The sequence below is a fragment of the Ixodes scapularis genome, unplaced genomic scaffold (assembly GCF_016920785.2).
Source record: "Ixodes scapularis isolate PalLabHiFi unplaced genomic scaffold, ASM1692078v2 ptg000299l_1__unscaffolded, whole genome shotgun sequence".
Classification (NCBI taxonomy): Eukaryota; Metazoa; Arthropoda; class Arachnida; order Ixodida; family Ixodidae; genus Ixodes; species Ixodes scapularis.
Window position 1 is genome coordinate 379,564 of NW_024609953.1, and position 26,133 is coordinate 405,696.

The 26,133-nt window shown below is 44.6% G+C and overlaps 1 protein-coding gene across 1 annotated transcript; it reads right to left on the minus strand.

Moving 5' to 3' along the window:
- Nucleotides 1-60: 60 nt before the first annotated feature.
- Nucleotides 61-25,587, minus strand: LOC120849052 (mitochondrial fission 1 protein). Its single transcript, XM_040221142.2, has 6 exons — nucleotides 25,400-25,587; nucleotides 16,938-17,070; nucleotides 11,080-11,156; nucleotides 8,305-8,410; nucleotides 234-318; nucleotides 61-167 (listed from the first exon to the last, which is right to left on the minus strand). Exons 1-6 carry the CDS (start codon nucleotides 25,442-25,444, stop codon nucleotides 164-166), a joined length of 450 nt encoding a protein of 149 aa, XP_040077076.1. The 5' UTR covers nucleotides 25,445-25,587; the 3' UTR covers nucleotides 61-163.
- Between the last annotated feature and the right edge of the window lie 546 nt (nucleotides 25,588-26,133).

The following is a 26,133-nucleotide window of genomic DNA, read 5'->3' on the forward strand; positions in this document are numbered from 1 at the left end:
ACCATCGGTGACACTGAACACAAAAAGCCTTTTCTTTGTGTTTCACATAAAATCGTAGCGTACGAAGAAAATACACAGTTTATTCTTTTCGTTACATTCAAGCGACGAGTCTGCTAAAAGAAGGAAAGGTTTGGTGACTGGAGGAATGGTTTCGCTGCTGCTTTTACCTGAAAAAGCATAAGAGGCGTTGTCAAACTCGAAACGACGGCAACGTTGGCGTGCCCGGCACCCACCTTTTGGCCAGGGCAATCCCGAGTCCTACGAGTCCGCTAACAGCAAGGGCAGCACCTCCCACTATCGCCATTCCCTTCATGCCCTCTGAAAAGACAAGAAAATATTTTTCTCTTTTTTCTTTTTTTGAAGAGCATCAACAATAGAAACTGGAATGCTAGAGCAAGCAGCAGCTGTAATGGCTCCAGCACCTTTGAGAAATCCGAGAAATACTTCATTTATTGGGTCGCTCCGAGGTACGGGCAACCAAACACACACTGCAAAACTCCATTTATCCAGTAAGTTCTAAATTAAAAGGTTCTAGTGCAGCTCCTTTTAGAAAGAGAGAGCACATCTTCCATGTATACAGGACTTTTGGATAGTCAGTCACTTTTGGTCAGTCACTTTTAGTCATAGTCACATGGATAGTCACTTTTGCATAGTCATACTTCTGAGCCACGAACCGGATTGCTGCAACAGGTTAGTGTGGGAAGAGGTCCAGCTATGGTTGCAACCTTTCAGGGTCTGTCTTTTTTGAAGAAGACCTCCCGAGTTTGTTTCCTGGCATGACGGAAGGCCTTTGAGAAGACACCACAATGGAGCCATCCTGGTGTCTCCCCAGGGGGACTTTCTGGCACGGTAGCAGTATCTTGGTCAGTAATATCGTAAGAAAGCCAATTCCATCCTAAAACTGTCAGAGGAAAAAAAAAGGAAAACTTAAAACTATTGATACGTGTTTGGTAGGGTAAAAAGGTACCGTAAAATCCCGAGAGATAGCCCACCTAAAATCGAGAGCAAATCGGGTGAAGATATGAAGGCTAACTTTCAGTGTATAATCAAGAAAAGTTTAAAAAATTCAATTTTTATGTCGTGTGTCCCTTCCAAGCTTGTTATGGTGACGAGGGGCAACGATGCAAAGATGACTGTACTTCGCAGATAGCAACGTTTGCTTATATCCCGCCATAGATAACTAGCTGCATTTAACTCCAGGCCATCATTGATCCCAACACTATGACTACTAGGGGTGGGCTACCTTTTGGTGCTTAAAAAAATATAGTAAATCAAGCCAAAAATAGGGGTGGGCTATCTTTCGGGGGTGGGGCGTCTCTCGGGATTTTACGGTAAGTGGATGCCTTTGTCAGGTGGCATAGCCGGTAGAAAAAGCTATGTATTAACCCTTGTTAATTTTAAGCTGACCCTTAATTAGATGAAATAAAAATCCAAGTCTGCATGTTTCTTGAACTGAAACAAACCCAACCCATTGGGAATGCTGAGATACTGACACTCTATATGCATTAAAAATAAACACGACACTCCGTATCATGTTTATCCATTCCATGCGGTTAATGCCTATTTGTGTGAATGGACCCCAAATGATGTTAGCATACTTTTAAATTGGATATATGAAAGTATTGCCCGCCAAGAGTCGAGTAGCTCAAGTGACTGATTTTAATGTTCGTCTGAGAAAGAATAGTTTTCGTAAGGAGTTAGCGAAAACTATGCTGATGCATTTATCCCATCAAAGATTGCAGCCGATCCAGAGACCCAGGTATTTAAACTCTGTGATTCTAGTTAAACTTCAGTTTTGATTATAACAAAATGAAAGAGGCTCCTTTCTGCTAGTCATACAAACACTTTTATCATGGTTTACACAGATCTGCCGTATATTGCACCATCTCATGACCTTGTCTAATTCATCATTGAGATAACTTCATTGTATATAACACAATCGTAGGCATAGACTTACATTAACGGAAATATTATCGGGGATGATATTAATATACAATAAGAATAAAAGAGATGCAAGTACCGATCCCCTGGGGGATGCCGGAATCTACCGAAAGTGAATGAGCATTCATTGTTAAATTCTACATCTTGGCAACGGTTTGTAAAATAAGCCTGTACCCAGTCAGCTATCTGATCGTTCTTTAAAGTAGTTTCTCAGTTTGCAAGAAGCTTTACATGTGACCGCTTATTGAACTCTTTTGCAAAGTTTATAAATATGACATCTACTCGATTCTTTTTGTTCAGAGCAAATGTGAGGTCATGAAGTGTTTCAATTAGTTTAGTAGTAGTAGAAAATTCTCGTCTAAAGCCATGTTGCCTTTTTGACAAAACATCATGGTTTTCTAGAAATTAAAAAAAAATATGTTTAATGATAATGTGTTCAAGGAGTTTGCAGATGCAGCATGTCAATGAAATAGGCCTGTAGTTAGCAACCGTGGATCCAGGTTTAAGATCAACTTAAAAATCCCATTTTTGAATAAAGGCCGGCATACAACCTCAGTTGTCGGCAGAGGTAATAATGCTCCTGGTGCTCCCCTCTCCTCATCTGTGATGGGAGCCAAGTTAGGGCAAGGGAAAAAAGTGGAGAAGATATGAAAAGGAGGCGGCGGGCAAAAGTGCAAAGCACGACATGTATGTCGGCCTTGAAACAAATATTTTGAAGGGGTGGTAGGTAAGTAATCAAACTTTGTAAAAAAGAGTAGCAATTTCATCATCACATGTGAACACAGATTTAAATTGAACATTGAAAGGATTGGCTAATTTTGGGAGGTCAGTTTCAGGAATCCAAATTCGGATTCCCTGTGCAGCCTATGCGCGAGGTCACCTTTTCTGTGACACTTAATTAGGGTGTTCCCAAGGTGTACTTGGAAACATTGGTCGCTCATAAAGGCAGACAAAAACGTCTGGACACGCCCGCTGATGCTGATTCTGTCAAGTTCTTGAAGGACAGATGAGATGCTTACATTATCAAAAGCCTTTTCTACGTCGAAGAAAACAGCAAGTGTTGTGTTTCCTGTCATCCCTTCATGCTCAACACTGCTGACAAAATCCAGTAGACTATCTGATGCGCTAAGTTTTGGATGAAACCTTGTCATTTCGTCTGGCAGTAACTTCTGACGTTCCAGGAACCAAGCTAGTCGACTTTGCTTTGCGACGCATAAAGTCGGTGCTACTGGTCTGTACAAGGTAGGCAGCTCTGGTCGTTTTCCAGGTTTCTGTACAGGGACAATCGTTGAAAGTTTCCGCTCATCTGGCACTTTTCCATATTCCCAGGCTTTGTTAAACAAGCGAAGCAGGGAAGAAAATCCACAGGGAGGAAGGTTTTGCAAGGCTTGGTAGGAGATTCCGTCCGGGCCAGTGGCGCTGTGGCGACGGCATTTCTGTAGAGCCACTGTCAGCTCATTTTCTGTGAACGGGTCATCCAAAGAACTGGCCTTGCGGTTTACTGGAGCTGGCCGTAGCAATGCAAGAGCCTGGTTAGAGTATGAAATGCCAAATTCTTTGGCTAGGTCAGTTTGTCTGTTCAGCAAGCGCTAATGTATGAAAGGGTCGAACCGGACGTCTGTTGCCGCTTAGGCAGCGAATCACCCTGCAGACTTTGCCAAAAGAGGTTCGTGAATTCGATTCTTCACAAAATTTTCTCCATTGGCTCCTGAAATGCTGGTTGGTAGATATTCAGTTGAAATTTATCTTGTTCTCAAGAATCATGTGTCGTCGGTAGCGAATCTGTGCCCTCGGACGAGCTGTGGAGAGATTCAGCAGCTTTAAGCCCGGGGATAGGAAGTGTTCTGGTGACCAACACACTTCAGCAGTGGTGACCAGCACTGTAGTGCTGGTCACCGATTCAAGAGTGGGCCTTCAACGCCTAGCTAATCTTGACTCCATGGACGAAACGAAGGCCACCATACAACTTACCTACATTGAAGCAGTTACACTATTCTGGATTCAACATTCTGTTTCAAGGGGTGCCTTCGCATGTAGGATTGTTTGGTAATTCCGAAGCCGATAAGCTCGCAGGAGCGGCACATGGACAGATTTCAACGCGACGCAAAAGTCCATCAAAAGTTACATAACTGAACTTTCTCCGACCACATACTCCAAACATCAGCCATGCGTTACAAAGGGTCTTGCAAGAAAGAAGAGCACTCTCCTCCTAAGAATACGCAGCAGAAGTGCATTTACAAATGCGTTTCTTTTTAAAATATCTGCAATAAAGAGCACCCAGTGTCCGAACTGCAACAATGAAGAAAACATTTGCCACATTCTCTTCAAGTGCGAAGAATATAGCGATCCACGACACCGGCTCATCACTGAGCTCGCCAGAAGTGGACTTTGTGATTCAGACGACAAGGACATCATCTATCCAAGTGGTTCAGCCCGTCGCCGCCAAATAATACAACACCTGTTACTGAACTTCCTCGACGGATCCGGTGTCACAAACCGCCTGTAAAATAACTCGACATTAACTCTCAGCGCGTTCACGTCTTTTTTTTATTTTTCTCTAGTTTCCTTCCCCTTTCCTTTCTCTCTATTGTCTTTCATGGGGAACCAATTCAGCATTCCCGCTAGAACAACCTTCCCTACTTCTCTCACGTCACCTCTCTCTCTCTCATACTTCCTCGATTTTACAAAGTTCCCAATTTAACGAAATAATTAGCAGTTCCCGGTGACTTCGTTAAATCGAGGTTAAACTCTATTTTAATCAACAGGCAAGGTCTGCGACTTTATCTTTAAGAGACTGACTTGCATCTTTTTTTACAGCTTGATTTCAAGCACCATAGTCGCCGGTTTAAATTAATAGATTCACGTGTAACCCATAGGTTGTCACAGCTTTGTTTCTGAGTTCGAATTGGCATGATACTTTTTAATACAATGATTCGCTATGTTCTTAAACCTAAGCCACAATTCGTTCACGTCGGAGCTGGACTAACGCAAAGGTTCCAAAAAATTTGTTGTACCTTAAATCAAGCATATCATAAAATTGAAGTGTCATCGGCGTGAGCAAAGTCGAGCACCCCAAAAGTTTTTCCGTCGTGTTTCAGAATTTTATTCGAAAGCGAAAAGGGCATTGCACCGTGGTCAGGGATACCATCAACCACCTCGCACAAAGATAACTTGGCCACTGATTCCTAATAAAGAAAATACCTAAAATACATCATGAAATTCCTTGTCGTTTAGCTGAATTTAGCATTCACATATGTGGCTGCTCCAAATCAATACTTTGCCTGCTACGATGCCTGCTACAAAAGAATGCCACTTCTATCCCTGCTGCCGAAATGAGAGGGATCAGGACCTTTTCCAAAGGAAGTTGAACCTGACCTGTGCATTGCGCACAATACAAGTCAGGAATTTTCTCCAACTTTGTGCTCAAGGAAAGTTCAGCCACCCTAAAAGTGAGCCAGAAGACCCCCTACCTTTGCTGCAACTAAACGAATGTCTACACACAGCTGATCCCCCTAAGGTATGACGCTGCAGGCAGTGGAGACAAAGGGAAGGGTGGGCTGAAGTCAGGAATCAAATCGATGATCCATTGTGCTTACACGCTGCCTGCACAGTAAAATTGGTTTATATAACCCTTGCACGGTCGTTAAGAGTATAGATCGAGAGATTGCGACTGCTTTACCTAGCTTGACGAATGATGCTGGAAGTGTGGCTCCAGCAACCCAGCAATATCTCAAACTTTAATCTAACGAACCTTGACTTAAAAACATTTGCAACATGACCAAGTTTTTCATGCTATTTTTTTTCCTCCAACATAACTTCTTTTTTTCTTTCTCAATTTTGCTATGTATAGTTCTATGCCACCATTTCAATTTTAACGGTCTTTGACGATAGGGCACCCAGTTGCATCACAGTCTGTGAGAAGAAATGAACAAAAATCCCTCCACTGAATTAGGTTTCAGCAGTTACTTGCCAATAGCTTGTGACCTCAAGCTGAGACATTAAATACTTCTTGTGTTGCAAAACAAACAGCAACAAGTATCTCTCCAGGGGCAGGGAACAAACTCGCTATCCAAAAAATTTGGCCACAGAAGTTAAAAAGAAAGGTAATGTTCCGTTTTACATTATTTGGCGAAGAGAACACACAGACAATCTTTCGTGCCGGAGTAAGGCCGAAGACTGACGTCTCGTTTATTAAATATAAAACGAAATAAAAGAAAAACGCCTCTGGTACGAGGCACTCAAGTTACACGCGAAGCGGGGGAACGAATGTTTACCTCTCAAGCTGCGTGCGAACGGTTGTTCTCGGTCGGAGCTCGCTAGCATTGGCACGTCGGCGACTCCATAGCAGGTAATTTCAAAGTTCTCATGGCGGCTTCTCAAAGGAACTGATACAATGTAAGGAGACATTCCCAATGTGTAACGAGAGCCTAGAGTAAAAGCTCTTTGCCTTTCAGTGCTATCTTGGTCTCCCTGCCAGAAACGTCAAGGACGTTTCTGGTCGGGAGATTGAAGCAATGCAATCCCTCATATTCCCTTTCTTTTCTGCCAGAAGACAATAGAGAAAATGAAAAAGAAAAGATCTGGCAGGACCGTCCACATCCCACTTAAATATGGAAAACTTTTTTTTTTTTTTTTCTGCTTGCCGTAAAATCTTAAAAAGGCGCCCTCCCCCGAGAGATCGCCCATCCAGTTTTTCTGGCTACATATCTGTAACATAAATATTCTGAAACGCCGCCCACCCCCCGGTTCCCGTTGGACGTCAAGCGATGTCGGACGGGAATCGCGCATTAATGGCGTGATCGACGGTACCGGTGTGTCCGAGTAGAGAGTTCAAAGCGGGTTCCCGCGTTTTTGTCTGCGATCTGCGCGTGATATCGCTCGCGTAACACTCTAGTTGTTCCCACGTGTATATTGCATTGTGAAATGCGAATCTGCTGCGTTCACTATTTGCGGTATCCGTTCCCGAGTTCGTAGTGTATTTCCGTGTTTTTGTCCGCGATTTGTGCACGTGATATCGGTTTCCGTGACAGGCAAGATTGTAGCAGGTTCCCACATCCTTATTGCACCATGAAACTTGAATTTGCTGCGTCCACGATCCGTTCCCATGAGATGCGAAATCTCAACGAGCTCCCGCGAGTCCTTCGCATCGTGAAACGTGAATCTGTTGCATCGGCCACTTGCGGTATCCTTTCCCATGACACAGGAGTTTGTAGCGAATTTCCGCGCATTTATCGCATCGTGAAACGCAAATTTGCCGTGTCCGCGATCTTCAGTATCAGTTCCCGCGTCACGCGATTTGTAGCGGGTGTCCCGACGCTTATCATTAATGTTTGATAAAGTTTTGCTGTGGCATCCCCAAAGATAGCCCACCCCATGATTTCACCATTCACCTCTTCATTTTGGGTGGGCGTCCTTACGGGATTTTACGGTATCTTGTTTACGCACACCAGTAGGTGTGCGTAACTCCCTCATTTACAAGCTTTCAAAGTTTTTGGGAACTCGGAAAATGATGCAATTCAAAATAATGCTTGATGTTACATTGTAGCATGGGTTCTCGAGCGGGGTTCTTAGGGATTTGGGGGTTCCCTAGGCAACTCTAGGGAACCCAGGCTCCCAAATTTCTTGGACCATCTCTGCCCCTAAGTAAAGCATTTTTCTAGATTAAGCACTATCTTGAGCAGATCTGAGCCATCCATTGATGCATAACTATGAACCAAAAACTCCCCACCTTGTATGTGCACTATTGTTTACAAGGTCTGTGAGCTTTTGCATTGCTTTATGTCATCAGTGCCAAGACCAAAGATCCAATTTTGGTCACCACGAGATCAAATTTGCCTCTCGCGGAGCGAGCGAAGGTAGTGTTTGTAGACGGTTTGTTTGATAATGCAAGCGAAGAATGCTGCTCATCTGCTACGAAGCGCCATTTGCAGACGGAAGTAAAACGAAAAAAAAACATTGTACATTATCCGCTAACAAACTGGAAACAAAAGATTACGGTGCTCGGGTCTGTTACGACCCGAGCATTGCGGCGAGGCAAAATCGGACGCAGGCTGAAATTGTGATTGTCTGCTATTTCATGTTAAAAGTCGTCGACAACCCATGCTTAGTTTGGAAATTTCAAGTTGTTCTGCTGCTGTACACAAGCTGACATCGACCAGCAAGTGAAAGAGTACAAAGGCCAAGCACATTAATGTCCAATCTTTCCCAGGTTGTTTCGAAGCACAAGCCGAACAGCTCTCGCAGGCCTCGTTGTGAGAAGACCTCCTTGCTCGCAAGAGTCTCGGGGTATCCGCAAGAGCTGTGCAGCATCTGTTTCCATTCTAAATTTCTGCACGATCCCTCGGGATGCCGGGCATCACTCACCCATCTTCATTCTGCTCTTGATGGTGCTTTCAAGGTCCTGCGCTTGTCTGTTGGCTGGCTCCACCCTCAGGAATGCCTTGATGAACTTCAGGGCCTGGGAGTACTCCTGGTCAAGGAGAGAGCAGGTTAAGTTTGCACGCAATGCAGCAACAAGCAAACGGTACTTCAAATACAAAACTAAAAAGTTGCCCAGAAATTTTTAAAAAATTATAATGGTGGCAAGAAAGTAGGATGGATATTTCCAAGAGCGGTTCTGAAATATTGAAGTGCACGAGCGCCGATTTGTGCTGGCTCAACAAGGAAGGGGTACGAGTAACTGAAGATGATTATGGAGATGATGACATTAGTGACAAATGTCCTTGCAACAACTCTTCCAATCAGTGTATCAGGCACCTCACACAAAATAGCTCGAACAAGCAATGCCAAGTCCCGCGAGGGAACGGAATGTGGCAGAGACAGCGATTGTAGGCACCCTCAGAATCGCTCAGATTGAGCTCATGGGTCAGGCAAGAAATTTTTTACAGCAGCCAGGTTCAAAGGAAAGTTGTTTTCAAATGTTGGAGTAGCGTGGAAGTGGGAGTGGCGTCACTTTTTATGCTACTTTGCCAAGGCTAATGTGGTTACAACAGTGCTGCAGCCCAGCACTGCTGCAAGAGCGTGCTTACGAGGCTTCCCATCACAAACATTCTTTTAACCAACGCATGCCATAGAAGTTTTATATGCGTCAAGAAAGCAGGTATCAGGACGGAATATTCCAAAGGTTTTAGGGCACATGTATATTTTGAAGGTGTTAACTTGTGCATATTTCGGGCAGTTTTAGAGCATAGCCCTAGTAATTACCTGCTCCAGAAGTCTGGAGACAATTGTCCTAGCAGAAGCACAAACAATTCTAAGCTTTTGTTCAAACCTTTAAAGAATTATGACTTGTGTGCAACATCACCTTTACATCATCTCTTGGGACATTGTACATATATTATTGGTATTATCGGAGTATGGCCACTGTGGGAAATTTTTCGATAATGATCCATCGACTCAAACAAGACAAACATTTAATTTTACAGGTTGTCACAAGTACAGACAAGTTGTATGTGCGTTCAACATTGGCACAGAAGTCATACTTTTCTAATTTGACGACTGTTTTGGAACTTCCCAGACTGATTGCGGCACATGTAGCATTTGTTCGACTGCTGAGGACGATGTACAGCACCTCAATTGTTTAGTTGCAGGCACAAGCTTGCTTAATTAGCATTTATTTTTAATCTTTTTCGACCCATCTACTTTTTTATTTATGAAAATATTTACATGTGCATAGGGGAAGATTTGACTGAAGTCTACACGTGCTCACAAGTCTTCTCTCCGTCGTCTTCGCTTGTGCAGCGTAGACAAACCGAGAAACTTCCAACAATCAGCAACCCCAACATTGAGGATTCTCGCCTGTATTTGACTACAGTTATACCCCGAGATGCCCTACCCCTGAAAGATAACCCGCCCCTGACCTTGGCTTGATTTGCTAGTCTTCTTTTTGAACACCGAAAGATAGCATATTCCTAGTAATCATAGTGCTTGAATCAGTGATGACATTGGCGTGAATGTGGCACATTAGCTATGGCAAGATATATAAGTAAACATTACTGACTGGGAAGTAGAGTCATCTTTGCTGCATTGTCACTCGCCACAATAACAAGTTTGGCAAAAAAAAAAGTAAAAATAACTTTTATTAAATTTTTGTTGACAGCACAGTTGCCAACCGATTTTTCGGACTTCACAGGGACCAACAAAATGTCAGAATAATAGAGCAGTCCGAAAAACCAGCGGACTAAAATACTTGCCTTTATTACAACTAAGCGGGCTCAAAAAAGCCGTAAATAGTGCCTTGCTCCAGGTTATGCCTGCATGCCTCATTTCAGGTTATGCCTCCATTTGCGTTCGGCAACTTTCCATTAGCTTGAGAATCACTGCCTTCTTTTCTAGCGTTATGGTCGAGTACTTTTGTGCACTTCTTAGCAACACATTGCGGCGGTGGAAGAACAGATGGGGCAATGACATCCAAGACAGCATAGTTTGAAAATATGATTCACTGAGAAAAGACTGAGATAGAGAGGCGCAAGAGTCCATGAGTAAATCGGCGAATGAACAAAGCAAAATGGTAACAACAATGTTGATGATAATGAAGTGCAGCTAGAGAAAAAAAAAAAGCCTCACAGCGTCGCTTAGTGGTAGGACTTAGCAGTATTCAAGCAGCGCTGCCAAATCAAGCCAATCCGTGTGCAGCCAACATAGAATCCAAAATGGCAACTTCTCTATGGTTTTTCCACTGATCGCTCGCGAAGACTTTGTCCGAAAAATCGAACTTTTGGGCTTCAAGCTGTCCGAAACATTGGTCGTGGAATATGCACTCTTTTTATCGGGTAGGTAGGTCACGGTTCTTCCTTTACGTCTGAAATATAGAACAAGTCCGAATTATCGGCGTCCGAAAAATCGATCAGCGACTACAATGAAAGGTAACCAACTCCTTATTTTCACCCGATTTGTTCTTGATTTTAGGTGGGCTATTTCGGGATATTATGGTAGTGCACAAATGGGGCGATGAAGTGTCATTCGAGCTTCTTTCAGATGCACTTAAACCGTGTACACGTTTCCAGATCAACGAAAATAGTGCTGCAAGTCACTATTTGTCACAGTATTCCAAAATGTGACAGGACAATCCAATAAATGGGATGTGCCTCTCATTCTGGAAGTAACGATTTTGGTTAATTTCAGCTGGAAGAGACCTACCTTCAGCTTTGTGGTTCCCACTGCAAGGTAGAACAAGTAGTCCCGTCTTGCCTGTGTGTCACCGTGATGAAACAAATCTGGAAAGAAGAAGGGAGGCTTCTGAGGAAACAGTGCACGGGCACAACAATGGCTTGGAACGGACGGCAGGCCTCCCCTGCACCGAAGGAGCGCAGAACGGCTCAGCGAGGTCCTTCAGAGGCAGGCAGATTAAAGACTGGAGCAGAATGCGGGAAATCTTGAAGCAGTAAAATGGACAATTGGGCAAGTTGGTAAGAGTTCATCATAACTTACGGTGCTGTAAGTTATGTTGAAATGTTAAAACAGTGTACTGCAACAACATTCTAGGGCCCATTTTATTGTCTAAATGTCAACCACGTCCTGGCCACACCTCAGAGACACCAATTTTGTGTTTGACAAGACACAAACACATTCTTTCAAATGAATAAACCGATTACCAGATTACACCTGGTAGATGTTCCCAATGCTACTTTGAATGTCGTTACGCCCCCATTCCCATAGAAGCAGCGCCGCGGAAGTACGACGGCAGGCTGCGTCCGTGTAATCCCTGTCCAACTTGGCCGGATTGGGCTTCCCTTCTCTCCCACACCTATTCAACTCCTGCAGGGAGCAGGGAAAAAGGAGCTTGAAGTGGAGGTGAGTCACTTTTTTGCCTCTGCTGGAATTGTTGAATCAGTCATCAGGCACGTCAAACCGCCGGGTTGTAAAACATTGATGGCACCTAGTGGCAAAGCTCACAACAATGCCAGCCTCCCTGTAGCCTTGCCCGTGAAGTTTTACATGACATCACGAACTAGCCGGAGGTGTTGGATCTAACGAGACGCATCGCATTCTCTGGTGGCTGCTCTTCGAGCGCTTGTTGGAATGGGCCGTTGGGAATGAAAAATAGAGCCACCCGTTCAATACAAAAGTCCGATTGTCATTAGCAGATTTTGTTATTTCTATATTATTGTATCACAAGTGAGAGAAAACGTGCCACTTTACCCCCGACTGCAATACCGTTGCATAATCGCAAAGGAAAAAATGCATTATTTGCCGATCTGCAGCTCTGCGCGGCGGCTACAAGACCCATGGTATCCAGTCGTTGGGAGTACACGGAAGTCAATAAAAACGTTCCCCCTCCCCGGCTAGCAATCGTCTTTTGTTACGATCGCTAGCCACAACCTTTGGCGGTGTCAATCCTTGAAAAGTTGAGAATCACGGAGAAAGTGCTGGGGGCCCCGAAGACAGAATTTTACGGAAAACTGGGTGGCCTCCCAGAGACATCCCTCAAAAGACGGTTTGAGAGTTGTGGGAAACTCCGTCCTTTGATTTGTTTAATTTTTTTAAATAAAAAGCTAGCTGGCACAAGAAAAAAAGGGTTTTCTGTTTTATGTTCTATAGGTGCTACAGACCGATTCCCACAGTTAATTGGCCGAAATCTGCTTCTTTATTGCTTCTTTACAACGTTGCAACACCCTTTTAAAGGGCCCCTAATAAGAAAAAAATTCCTTTTTTTTTGTAAACAGCCTAATTGGGAAACGCGTGTCAAAAAATAATTTTACATAAAAAAAAAAAAAAAATTTTAGAGCAATATTGATGGCGTGAGACGCGATCTAGTTGGTAGTCACCTACTTTTCACTTGTTTTCTCTCTCGGCATTTAAAGTGCGTGGAAGCAAGGTGGATCGGCTTCACCTTCATGTTGAGATGAATCCCCCAGGGGGGGGAGTAGCTTTGGCATTTTGGGGGTTTTTCGATCCCCCAAACCACCCCACTGTCTACGCCACGGCTCACGCCAGTGCTCTGTTTTGTATATGTGACTTTGGGTTTTTCTTCTCTTTTGCCCGTAGCACGTTGCGGTCATGGGAAAGAAGAAGAGGGGGTCAAAATCGGGGCCAGGCGTCCTCTTTTGGACAATGCAGTTCTGCGAACCTCTGTTCGAACCATGTCAACAACGATACTCCCCCGGGCCATCACTCACGCGGGAGAGGCGTGTCAAACCGTCCTCGTTGACACCACCGTGTTCCCACACATGACACTGTCGAATATCTGTGACAGGGTGGCACACTTTGCTGTTGCTGGCTCTCTCTTCCTGGCCCAGTTGCTTGAAAGGGCCACATTCAACACCCAATCCCACTTTTTTATATAACCGTGGGCTGATATGGGTCAGGAGTGAAAATGGACAGCAGAAGCTTTTTTTAAACGGAAAGCTGACAGTGATAATGACAATACATCCTGTGCAACGAAGAAGCATGTGACCTCAGAGCCGAGTCATGACCCGGAATCTATCGATGCACCTGCTGTCTCTGTCACTCCTGATCATCCTCCGCCTTTAAAGAGCCAGCTTGACATTGGCTTTACCCTCAACTCGACTCTCACAGGTATGTCAAACTCGTCTTTAACTGTGGGAGTATTCATGCAAAGCTGAGCTTGATCAGATATATAACAAGCAATATAAAGATAAGAACCAGCGGGCTAAAATTTTACTCCAGTTCTGAAATGAGACAGAGCGAGCACCGCGTCGAGGAAATACGGAAAGTTACAATGGCAACTCGGAGCTGTATATTGGGAGAATCTGGCCAGTGGGTGTGGCGACGAAGGCGCTGGAGAGAAGAAAAGTGAAGGAAAGGGAGGAGACAACACCTCCTAGAAATAAGGCCGTAGCACTCCGAGTTGCTACGTCGCAATGTCGGAGAAGGAAGGCCATGGCGCAACTACGTGAGAAATATATGGTATCGGTGTGAAAAGAATGGTGCTTGTTGAGCGGCGCCGTTGTGTTCGTGCGCGTTTATACGACATTAATATATGTTTAAAAAGCTCAGTCTTGCACAATTTATTATATATATATAATATAAACGTAAGATACAATGCATTACCAAGGTTGAAAGTACCAAATTTATATTTATGATCATCCCCGTAACCGCGGGACTATGTGCAATCCTGCAGATCCCAACACTTTTCGAAGGAATCGGCTCCGATGCGACATCTTCTTCCCTCGTATGGGTTACGATTCTGGTAAATTTACGTTGTGTGCGAGCTGCTGACTGTCTCAAAAGGAACGCCGAGACATTTCATAAGGGATGGGAACCGAAAAAAAATCCAGTCATTGCTGGGAGCGCACACGAGCAAGAGATAGATTGACAACGTTTAAGCCTTTCGTCCTGCTGCCGGTGCTCTCGTGGGTGGTTCTTTTAAGACTTGTTTCCTTCCCGGCGTTTTTCTGTCGTCACCGCAGTCTCGGGTAGTTTTTTTTTTGTTTTTTTGTATTTGCTTGATACTACGGCATTTACGTGGATTCGCGGAACCAGTCCTGGCTACGGTTTGAGTGACGTGTGTGGCAACTAGTCAACGATGACACTAGTCGATGACCTCTCTTTCGAAAGAGAGAGACTTCTTGAAGTTTGTGCTCAAATGTTTTCGTGGTGGATATTGTGGGACGTATGAATACCATCGACAGGTGAGAAACAACTTATTTACGGGCTTTCTTGGTCATGTAAGACGCAAGTAAAATGCCGCAGTCGATGTTTGTTTGTTTTTTATTTCGTGATATAATGGAATCGCGTTCTTCGTCGTTATCCGTGTGCTTTTGCGTCGACGTTTGTCAATATGTGTGGTAATATTCTAGTTTTTACTGGAAGGTAAATAACAAGTTTGTGTGATTATTCAAAGTGCGTTGTTTGTGCTTATGTGTTTATTTACACTAAAGTTTTTTGTTTGTTTTTTTGCCTTTACCGCATTTATACTACAATCTTAACTGTATTAAGGTAATAGTATTATTGTACACGAAATAGGTTATATTTTGTTCTTAGGAAGCTTGAGCCCATAGGGAGAAGTAAATTAGTTGACTGTAAATAGCAAGTTTAATACCCCTGCCACACGGAAAAGTTAATATATTTTCATTAAACGATGTGGGATTTAATCAGCTCGCTGTCTTGAGTTATTATACAAGTGTCGTAAGCTGATTTGTCGACCCCATATTGTCATTCGATCGAAATTACATCAATTTTAATTCAGTGACTGCATGCGATAACGTCGCTTACGTGATTGTAATTGACACTTGTCGAGCCGTGTCCGCATTGACTATGTCTACCTGATTTTTAACTGTGACCTGTTTTGCTGTGTCTAATCACTGCGTGTCTCGCCATTTTGTCGAAGTATTTCTGTAAAAAAATATGCATTTCTACAGCAATAATTGCGTGACTCGATGTTTTCGAGTCACACAATCACATTTTTCTATAGACGTCTTCTACGCATACCTCGTGCCATTTCATACCGATTATTTAGCGGTGTAATGTTTGGCCCGTGTAATAAAGTGTTTCTTAGACCCGTTGCTTTGTGCAGCTTTGATTTTAGCTGATAAGACATGCGTATGTGACTAAAAGCGCATCATGACAGTCGATTCACGTGCGTTGCCTTCGCTTCGACGCGCGCCCCCGATGGCCTTCCTTTGCGACGTCATGAGAAGAGTGCTACGGCCTGATGAAAGCACCGAAGGAGCAAGAAAGAAAGAAGGAAGCAAAGAGGAGACAATCACCATTTTGACACAACGCTGTCGGCACGCCGAGCACTGTTGACGCTATGCGTCGTCTTCTACGGGCCGACTTCTTTTTCCCCTGAATAAAAGTTTGTGGCCATACGTTGAGAAAACTTAATTTCTTAGCTTCTTAACCCACTGAGGAAAAACAGTATATCATTTTCTTGCCACAGCCAGCGGTATAAAAGGAAATATCCTAAATTTAGATGCCATCCCATGCATTCCGCTGGGCGAATGAATGAAAATATTGTGCAGCAAATTAGTGTTGTAAATTTGAACAGAGGCCAACTTGGGGTAGCTTTTATAAACTTGTATAAATGTCAAATATTGTTAAATATGGAAATGAAAGGATATTGTCCATTGCTGCGACAATTTATTATGTGTGCGTGTGACTTACGTGCCCAGTCTTCCTATTTTATTGTGTACGGTACATATATGATGTCAATACTCGTCTGTAAAATCTTTGTGCTTTTTTTATCTCCAAGATAATTATTAACTAAGTGGACTGTTTTGTTGTTTTGCCACGTCATAGACTAAGTTCCATTTTTTTTTTCCAGTGTACCTGTACATATCTGTAAAAATGTTTTTTTTTCTTATATTGAAATTACTGATGTCTTGTACTTTTTAAAAAAATTGTTTCATAAAAAAATATGTGTATCTTGCAACTTGTATTTAGCTCTTTCGTATTGTACTGTGGGATCCCCCCCCCCCCTTCCACTTGAGCGAACACGCCCAAAAAAGGCTGTCAGTTTGCCTCCCTAATCCCCGACCCCCCCCCCCCCCCCTTAAAAAAAAAAAAAAAATCCTGCCAACGCCCATGAAAGCAGCCGAAAAGTTGGACGCATTCGTGTGCTCCAAGTCGTTGAGTACTTGTCAACTTTATTCCTTTTAATATGACGCATGACGCCAGTCTTTTTATTTTGCAAAATAAAGCTAGAAACAAAGTAGACAGACCTTGGATGAGACGTTTAGGCTGCTTGTTTGTGAGTACTGCAAACGACTTATTTTTTGCGGGCTCAATATTTCGCGATTTAGGTTAAAGTTAAGTTTTGGAATAATTCGTGGGTTTTTAATTTTCGCAACACGACTCCGATGTGTTTACATTTTACCGGAATTGTTTGCGGGACCAATTTTTAGCGAATTGTAGGCGATTCGCGATATTCTCGAAAATTAAGTCGTTTACAGTGTACTAAAACGTCGCCGGATATATGGTCCCGTTGGGATCACCGACATCTGCATCTACGTCCTGCCATCCTGAGGCGGCCGAAATGCATGGGACCTTTTCTTCGGGATTATTATATGAACTTCATGTTCGGGGGTACCCACCTTCCATGAGCATGACGCCCCGACGGATGTCGGCTGGGTACCGGCTCCGCACAAGGCACCAGGCATACTCAAACTGTGTCTTGGGTGCCACCTCGCCCTTCTTCATCTCTTCGTGGTACTGCTGCTCGTAACACTGCACCGGGACAAAGGAGAGTCGGACGCCATTGAGGCAGGGAGCTCAACTTGACTGGCACACGCGCGACGACCCAACTGGCACGCCTTAGAGTCACCGAACAGGCTGTGCTTTAGAACAAAGCCTCAAACTTTTTAGCCTCGAGGAATGCCCATCTCGCTCTATTGACAGCCGAGGAGCCCTTCTTGGTCCTGGCTTCAATACGGTAAAGTGATGCAGAAGCCTACAGGCTTTCTAAGCAATAATTCACAAATGAGGAAGTGATTGGCTCATAAACTTTATAAAGGGCTGGCTGGATATAATAGGGCAATTTTGGAAGCTTGGGGAAACCCTAAAGGGCACGCTTTGGGAAATCTTTCCATTCCTAGTAACCCAGTTTGAGAACCTATGCTTTAGAGTCACAACATATTAGCCATGTTGTTGCATGGAAGAAATGTTGCCAGCTGTCACCAGCTTCTGCCGACACTGTAACAGAGAATGCAAATGCTTTCCGTAGTCCCGTTTGCTAAAACAGTTCACAACAGGGCAAAACAATACTGTGATGATCCATTATCACATCTACTGCTCAAAGCTACTTTTCAGAACCACAATCATCGCAAACGGGATCTGTGTGGCTCTATGCTCCAAAATGGCGGCATCCACGGGGCACTTGCGTAACCCAATGTCATGCGAACGGACAAATGACCGGCGGCATTGGACGATTAGTGAAAAAAGTGCCGATACTCGGAGTGTAGCCTTCTAGTGACTCTATTAACGCCCCGAGCACGCACCATGGATATTTCGCCCAAACAGTGGCTGCTGAAAGTGCACAGCCGTGGCCAAAATAAATATGAACGGCGGAGTGCCAGCCGTGTTGCAGGCCTGCGCTGACTAACGAGATTCGACAGTTTTGTTTTGATGAGATGGATGAGGGTGTGTTGTGACTGGGATCTGTCCTAGTGCTATGTCGTGGCATGGCATGCCACAGCATAGCACGTTGCAAACAGGTCTTTGGCCAGAGATGCCGGAACAAGGAGAGACTGGTCCTTCACTTAATTTTTCTCCCTCCACTATAAAGCACTGCGTTTACTGTTTGGCTACAGCTCCATTGCTTGTCTCTTTTTGAACCATGACTGCTCGCTATTCCCTCTTAACTATGTGCCGACAAGCAATAGGTGGTCTTCACTCGCCACTGCAACTGATTCAGCTGTTGCACAGTCTGCCAAGAATGATGGTCTTGCTTCTTGAGTGTGAAATGCACCCCGAGAAAGTTGTTGTAGAAGCTTACTGTCGACGTAAGCTCGGTGGCAGCAGCAGACAAAGCAATGGAAGCCAGTGGATACTACCAGACACTGCTACCACCTACAGTGCAACCCACTTATACCGAAACCAGATATAACAAAGTACTGCTTATAACGATCAGTTTCCACAGGTCTACGCACTTCTGCGTCCAGATACAACAAGAATTGATTATAACGATTGCATTTTCGGGTTTTCTCGTATTGTTACAAGTGGACTGCACTGCATAGGTCAGGTGGCACAGACTGGCCGCCATAGATGGGTCCATTGCTACTGAACGCATGCTGGCAATGAGCTTCTACAATGCTACCGTTATACCTTGAATACTATAGCTGTGCAAGTAAGTAAGATTAAGGTTTTAATGGCGCAGCAGCAACTGAGGCCATAATGCGCCAAACAAAATGTTTATTAAAACTCAGCAAAACAGATGCTAGACTAGAGAAGATGTTTATAACTTGTGTAGATAACCAGTTTTGTTAAGAAAATTAAAAACTCGTCTAAGTGGTACTAAAGCACTGTCACCAAGTAAAAACATAGGATGAAAGGGTAGATAGTTTCTAAAAAGTTCAGGAAAACATAATATGCGCAGTTGATGATAAAACCTACACTCCCATAGAATGTGCAAAATTGTAAGTAATTCCCCACAATGGGCACAAAGTGCAACTTCTTCGCCACAGAGGAGGTACATATGTGTCAGACGTGAGTGGCCGATTCTCAAGCGACAAAGCATAACCTCGAGACGACGGTTTCTGTGAAATGAACTTTCCCAGACGCCTATCATTGGTTTAATCACGTGGAGTTTATTGTTGGTTTCAGTGTCCCATTCTAGCTGCCAAGTCTTTAAAAGAGATTTCTTTAAAAGTGGTTTAAAATCCTGATAGGGCAGGCCAAAAGATGCTATTGAATCTGTGGCAGATGCAGCCAAGCGATCTGCACTCTCATTCCCTGCAATTCCCACATGACTTGGTACCCAGCAAAATTTGATATTACTTCCAAGGCGCAGAGCTCTGTTTACTTTAAAACGAACATGTTGTGTAAGTACATTCTTTGTGGAAACTCTGGAAGAGATAGCAGCTAAGACGCTTTGTGAATCGACAAAAATGACTGCGTTCAATACACTGTTATCCAGAATATGCTCAATGGCAAATAAAATACCATAGAGCTCTGCAGTGAAGATGCTTGCCGTTGAGTCAAGCTGCACAGCTCTTCCAAAGCCACTAGAATAAACTGCGCAACCAACGGAACATAAAGATTTTGATCCGTCGGTGTAGTATTCGGCGCAACCACTAGATATCCTTTCTTGCAAAGATAGAAACTCTTGCTATGAAACTGTGGAGCCACGGTCTTCTTACTGTATTTGGTAAAAGACCAGTCACAACATACGGGTAGCTCGTTCCAAGGGGCAATTCTCTCCATAGATTTTAGCAAGTTAACACCACTTGTGGAAGGGACAGGGAGGCTGAGAGAGCTACAAATACTTTGAACTCAAAAACCTAGGGGGCGCACAATTGTTGGCTTGTTTTCAAACAAATTACAGAACTGAGGAATTTGTAAAATACTATAAGCAGGATTTTTCGGATCCGAAAGCACTTTGTAATAATAACACAGGCTCAAGTACTGTCGGCATTTTTCCAGAGACATTTGATGAGTGTCCACATACAAGCTTAATACGGGTGACGTGCGAAATGCCCCAGTGGCTAGCCGGAGTCCGAGGTGATGAACCGGATCCAACATCTTTAGAGTGGAAGGTCGTGCCGAACCATAAACAATCGCTCCATAATCCAGACGTGACCGAACTAAAGCATTGTACAAACGTAGGAGGCATCGTCTGTCAGACCCCCAAGATATATGTGACAGAACCTTAAGAATGTTTGAGGATCGCAAGCACTTTTGCTTTACTTCCTTTAAATGAGACTTGAATGTAAGCTTTTTATCGAAGACCATGCCTAAAAATTTATGTTCCTGCTTCACCGATATTTCTACGTTATTCAATTGTAAGATTGGGTCCAAAGTCAAACCTCGTCGCAGGGAAAACGGCACACACACAGTTTTCTCTGGGGAAAACTTAAAACCATTTTCATTTGCCCACTTGGTCATTCTGTTTATTGTGAGCTGCAGTTGCCGTTCACAACTGGAGAGGTTGCAGGACGAAAAAGATATTTGCACATCATCCACGTAGAGCGGGTATGAAACAGATGACGGTATAACTTGAGCCAGACTGTTTATCTTAACTGCAAATAAGGTGGCACTTAAGACTCCGCCTTGGGGGACACCATTTTCTTGCAAGAAGACATTGGATAAAGTCGAGCCTAATCGGACTTGAAATGTACGCTCACTTAAAAAATTCTGCAAGCAACGAAGCATACGGCCACGCACTCCACAGTTGTATAGATCTCGAAGGATACCATACCTCCATGTAGTGTCATATGCCTTCTCTAAATCAAAAAACACCGACACGCAATGCTGCCGGTGTACAAAGGCCTCACGTATGACGGTCTCAAGTCGGACCAGATGGTCCATGGTGGACCGTCCAGCACGAAAGCCACACTGCTTAGTGTCAAAAAAGTTTTTCTCTTCCAAAAGGAACATGAGGCGGCGTTTTATAAGCCTTTCATAAGTTTTCCCCAAGCAGCTTGTAAGTGCTATGGGGCGGTAGCTGGTAGCCAGAGAGGGATCTTTCCCAGGTTTCAGCAAAGGTATAACATGGGCACTTCTCCAAGAATGTGGGAAAGCAGCAGCTTCCCATAGGTAGTTGAAAAAGGACAACAGGTGGGACAAAGATTCATGAGACAGGTGCTTAAGCATCTCGTAGTGAATTCTGTCTGGCCCAGGTGCAGATTGCTTTTTTAGGCTGAGAGCAACTTCCAGTTCACACATTGTGAACGGTATATTGTATGCAGCAGAGTTGAAGCCTGACATAGTGATTTTCTGCTTCTCAGCGGTAGACCGGTACTTTTAAAACTCCGTACTGTAATTGGAAGAGCTGCAGACATGCTGAAAATGTTCTGCGAGGAAGTCTGCTTGTCCTGTTAGAGATGCTGAGATTGAAGGAAAAAGTGGAATCCTGAAAGCGTGGTACTGCCCACGAACTTTTTTGAGACGATCCCATACTTCTTTAGCAGTAACGAAACTATTTAAGGATGAAACATACTTTGTCCATGAAGCCCACTTGGCCTGTCTTCGCGTCCACCGAGCTTGTGCTCTTTTTTTCCTAAACTCTATCAAATTACGGAAAGTTGGATAGCGAAGAAAAGTTCCCCACGCCTTGTTCTGGCTTTTCCGAGTGGAAGTACATTCCTCATTCCACCAGGGCTTGCACCTCCGGGGAAGATTTCCTGAGGTCTGTGGAATTGAAGCAGAAGCAGCATTTATAATGCATTCCGTAACGTAAAGCGTTGCATCTTCAGGAGTCATATGAAGACATAAAGAGGGATCAAGTGTAGCTTCTAGACCAAAAATAGACCAGTCGGCCTTTTCCAACTTCCATCGTGGAAGGCGGGTTGGTATCGATGAAACTGGTAAAACGCTCTCTAAAATTATGGGTAGATGGTCGCTTCCAAAAGGATTGTCTAAAACGTTCCATGAAAAGCATGAAAGTAGAGATGGTGATGATAGTGATAGGTCGATCGATGTAAAAGTGTTATGGGCAGCGCTAAAAAATGTTGGTTCTTTCTTATTGAGCAGGCAGATTCCAGTTGATAATAAAAGCCTTTCAATAACTCCACCTCGAGAGTCTTGACGAGAGCGTCCACACAAAGGATGGTGGGCATTAAAATCACCAAGAATTAAAAAAGGTTTGGGAAGTTCTTTGATGAGTGCTTGAAGTTCATGGAGATGCAGCGGAACATTAGGTGGTAAGTAGAGTGATACTAGAGTGATGAGGCGATCAAGAAGGATGCGAACTGCAACTGCCTCGAGTGAAGTTTGTAAAGGAACTTCAGCACATGCCACTCCACTTTGAACCACCACTGCTACACCACCCGAAGGGGTTGAGGAATGGCGGTCCTTCCTAAAAACTTGTTGATGACGCAAAACCTGCGTGTGCGAATCAGTAAGATACGTCTCCTGTAGGCAAATAGCAACAGGACGGAGCTCATCAAAAAACGAATTGATGTCATCTATGTTATGTAGAAGGCCGCGACAGTTCCACTGCATAATGCCTATATGCTTAGCCAGTGCAAAAGTGAATATAAAAACTGGTAAAAAGTAAAATGAGGTGACTATGGCTTAAAATCTATTTTTTTGCGCGGGGCGTTTTTCTTCTTTGCAGCCTCTTTCTGCTGGCCAGTGGAGTCACTGGTGGCAGAAAGAGAGGAGTCAGATCCAGCGAGGAAACTTTCCTCGCCGGACTTGGGTCCACCCTCGTCCATAGGCTCCTCAGGAGGAGCCGGAGGGAGATTTGGTGGGGTAGGCAGCCTTAACGGCTCACTAGGTCTCTGTTGGGTCGAGACGCGGGGTTGTCCCCGGCCTCGAGGAGGCAGGGAGGCAGGGGCGGCGGGGGTTGCCGTCCCTTGCTTCAAGGTGGACGTTGACGGAACAGCGTCCACCGTGTGGTTGGGGTGCAGTGCAGCTGGCATTGCACCCGCTGGTTTTAGAGGGGACACTGACGGGAGACACACCCCCCCAGGAGGGGTCTGTGTTCCCGCCGATGCCATTACGGGTCGTGTGGGTCCCCTGCGCACGACCTCGGCATACCCTCCTTTAGATAGGAAGGAGAAACGTTTTTTAGCCTCATGGTAGGAGATGTTTTCTGTGGTCTTCAAAGTAAGTATTTCTTTTTCTTCTTTCCATTTTGGACAAGAGCGCGAGTATGCTGGGTGACGGCCATCACAGTTGACACATCTCGGTTCGCTCTCACAACTGTCAGCAACATGCTCTTTACTGGAGCACTTTGCGCAAGTGTCACTTCCCCGGCAGCTCCGTGACCCATGGCCGAACCTTTGGCATTTAAAGCACCGCTGGGGATTCGGCACATAGGGGCGAACACGGCACCGGAGGTAGCCTGCCTTTATGGCCTCTGGGAGAGTGGTGGTGTCAAAGGTCAGTATAATGTGCCTTGTTTTACGCTCTACATCCTCATGACGAAGGGTGATGCGACGAGCGGCAACAACTCCTTGGTCTGAAAGGCCTTCAACGAGTTCTTCCTCAGATGAGTCCATTAGGTCATCCTCCGAGATAACTCCTTGAACTGTATTAAATCTGCGGTGTGGAGTAACGTTTACTCTGTATTCAGACACAGCGTTGAGTGAAAGAAGGGCATCACTTTGCTTTTTGGTGCTGATCTCAACAAGAAGATCACCGGATGGCATCTTTTTAGCAGAGTAATCTTTCCCAACGATTCCTTCCAGTACCTTGGCGACTAAGAAAGGAGACAGTCTGGCAAGTGGTTTTTCTTCTTCAGAGTGTAAGACCAGGAATTTTGGAAATTTTTCGAGTGCTTTGGATGTTTCGGGAGTGACTTGAGCTTCGGTGCGGCCCCTTTTGGGGGGCCGATCAAAAGGTTTAAGTTTGGAACCCATATAAAGGGGGAGGGTTTTCAGAAACTGTGGTGCACCGCCCACCACCGAGCCCAACAAGGGAATAGGTAACGCTCCATAACAAGAATGGCTTGGCTGAAGACGTTACTCTATTAGTGCTGCCATGTCTCTATAACCAAGAGTGGTTCTGGACAAGGTGTCTGTCGCCACCCAAGGTTAGCCCTTGCCGCCAAAGGAGTTGAAAAGGAAAGAAGAGAAATGAGAAGAGTGAAAAGGAGGAGAAGACAAGGGTGAAAGTAGAGAGGGGATAGTAGAAGTGGCGACTAGACTGAATCATCCTGGCCGGGCCTTACCAGGACTCCCGTCTACGAGAAGCAGGGGCCGAAGTGGTGTATTGCCTCGCCCGGGGGGCCCCGAAGGGTCCAAACCTACCCCGGGCTCGGCTCAACCACCAGGATGCCCTTTTCCCCGGACACGGGAAAGCCACGCACAGCCATACGTGGGCGGGCGAACCCGCATGGCTCGGGGTCCGTGGAGACGCCACTCTCCAAACACCTGCTTTCACAGGTGCCCCCTGCGGGGACTATAGCTGTGCAGTGAATACCACTTATAGGGTGTTTTCACTGACGTAATTTCGTCCACCATTTTGTTGTTGCGAACTGTCTGGCGTGTGCCAAACTCGAGCATTTCAAGGATTTACATGCCTTCTGAAATCCGTAGAGCACCGCTGACATTATTTCAACCGGTTGCGAAGTAATCCTTCAATGTAGTAAATTTGTTTGAAAAAACAAACTAACAACAAAATGGCGAATTGACGTCATGTGCAAACAACCTATATGTGCTTTTGCTGAAAAAAGTCTTCATTAGATAACTATGTTATGATTGAGTAAATAACATCAACTTATCTTTGTGAAGATTATGGCCGTGATATTTAATAGACAGCATTCCTGAGCGAGCTGTTCACAGCACATATTGTTGAAACATGCTTTACTACTAAACATGCCTGGATCATTGGCCTCACATGCCCAGGATGAGTTTCCATTTACTGTCGACCACGAACGGCAATCTTGATGGTGTGATATTCACGCTTCATAAACACCATGGACGTTCTCCATAACCACTCTCCAGCAAGGACGTGCTCGCACACGGCTGCCGATAAACACGCTTCACTTAGCACGGTTGTTTATCTGGAATGCTCTGTTCACTCCAATTCAACGCTTACACATGAAGTCCTTCCGATAAGGCGAAATGACTTCTATTCATCAGAAAAAAACCTCCAGCATAGCAGATCCAATGACATCAGTGCCAGCTGTTTCGAAGGGGGGAGGGACAAGCAGACCAGCAAAATTACGTCACACCTTGCAATCCGAAATCGGCAACATTGAATGACGTGCATGTACGGGTGCAATCGACAACGCATGAGATAACGACTAATACCTGAGCAGCGTAAACGTGTCGAGAACATGAGTCATGTTTACGCGGTCGACTGTTCCTGTCAGTGCCATCAATGCTACAAGCAAGTGCGCGTTGAGTCCGTGGGAACGCCCCAGAACCTTTCATTGAAAGCGACTTACCTTCAAGTCCGAGGGGCTGACGTAGTCTTCGAGAATCGACTCCATTCTGTGCTGATACAAAGCTCGAACAAAGAATGAAACCCGTACTACATAAACGAAACGCGAAACAACGTAACTGTCTGAGCCGATTACGTGAGAGTTACGAGTCGAACCTTGTATTGAGGTTCGACTCGTGTGCGCATGCGCGACGGGCTGGCCAGTTGGCTTCGGATTGGATGGTAATGGCTAAGAAATGAATTAAGTGCAGCGCTGATCGGCTATTTCAGTCAATACAGTACTAAAATTTAAGTTAATTACTTCTTCAGTGAATAGAATTAGTTCCTTTTAATTGCAGCTGTTTACACAATAAAATAACCCTTTGCATAAAAAAAGAAATTCTCCAAACCTAGACATGCTTGTATCAAGGTCTGGCCACACTGTCCACAAAGTCGCGCTAATTGACTTCGTAAGTGTGACGTCATGGGTCCAAACAAACCGTTGCTAGGGTCGTTGCTGTGGACAAATACACATGGCTAGGTTTCGCTACGGAAACCCGACCATTCAAAAATCAGGAGTAGGATTTAAACTTCTAAAAATCACAGATGTAGAAAGCTTGAATGTCATATATGTTTCGACAGAAGTGTGCCGGTAACCGCTTGTTTCTGAAATATTTACGACTGCAACTTCCGGTCCTCAAGATGCCTGCAGCAGACGACGAATGCAAGAATGCCGTCTGCCACACGCCCGCCGACCAA

Bases quoted from the DNA above. Each gene is read 5' to 3' on its own strand.
- LOC120849052 (XM_040221142.2), bottom strand. From the start codon at position 25,444: ATGGAGTCGATTCTCGAAGACTACGTCAGCCCCTCGGACTTGAAG. The intron at 17,071-25,399 runs GTAAGTCGCTTT...GTCCCGGTGCAG, and splicing joins TCAGCCCCTCGGACTTGAAG to TGTTACGAGCAGCAGTACCA. The intron at 8,411-11,079 runs GTAGGTCTCTTC...CTCCTTGACCAG, and splicing joins TGGGAACCACAAAGCTGAAG to GAGTACTCCCAGGCCCTGAA.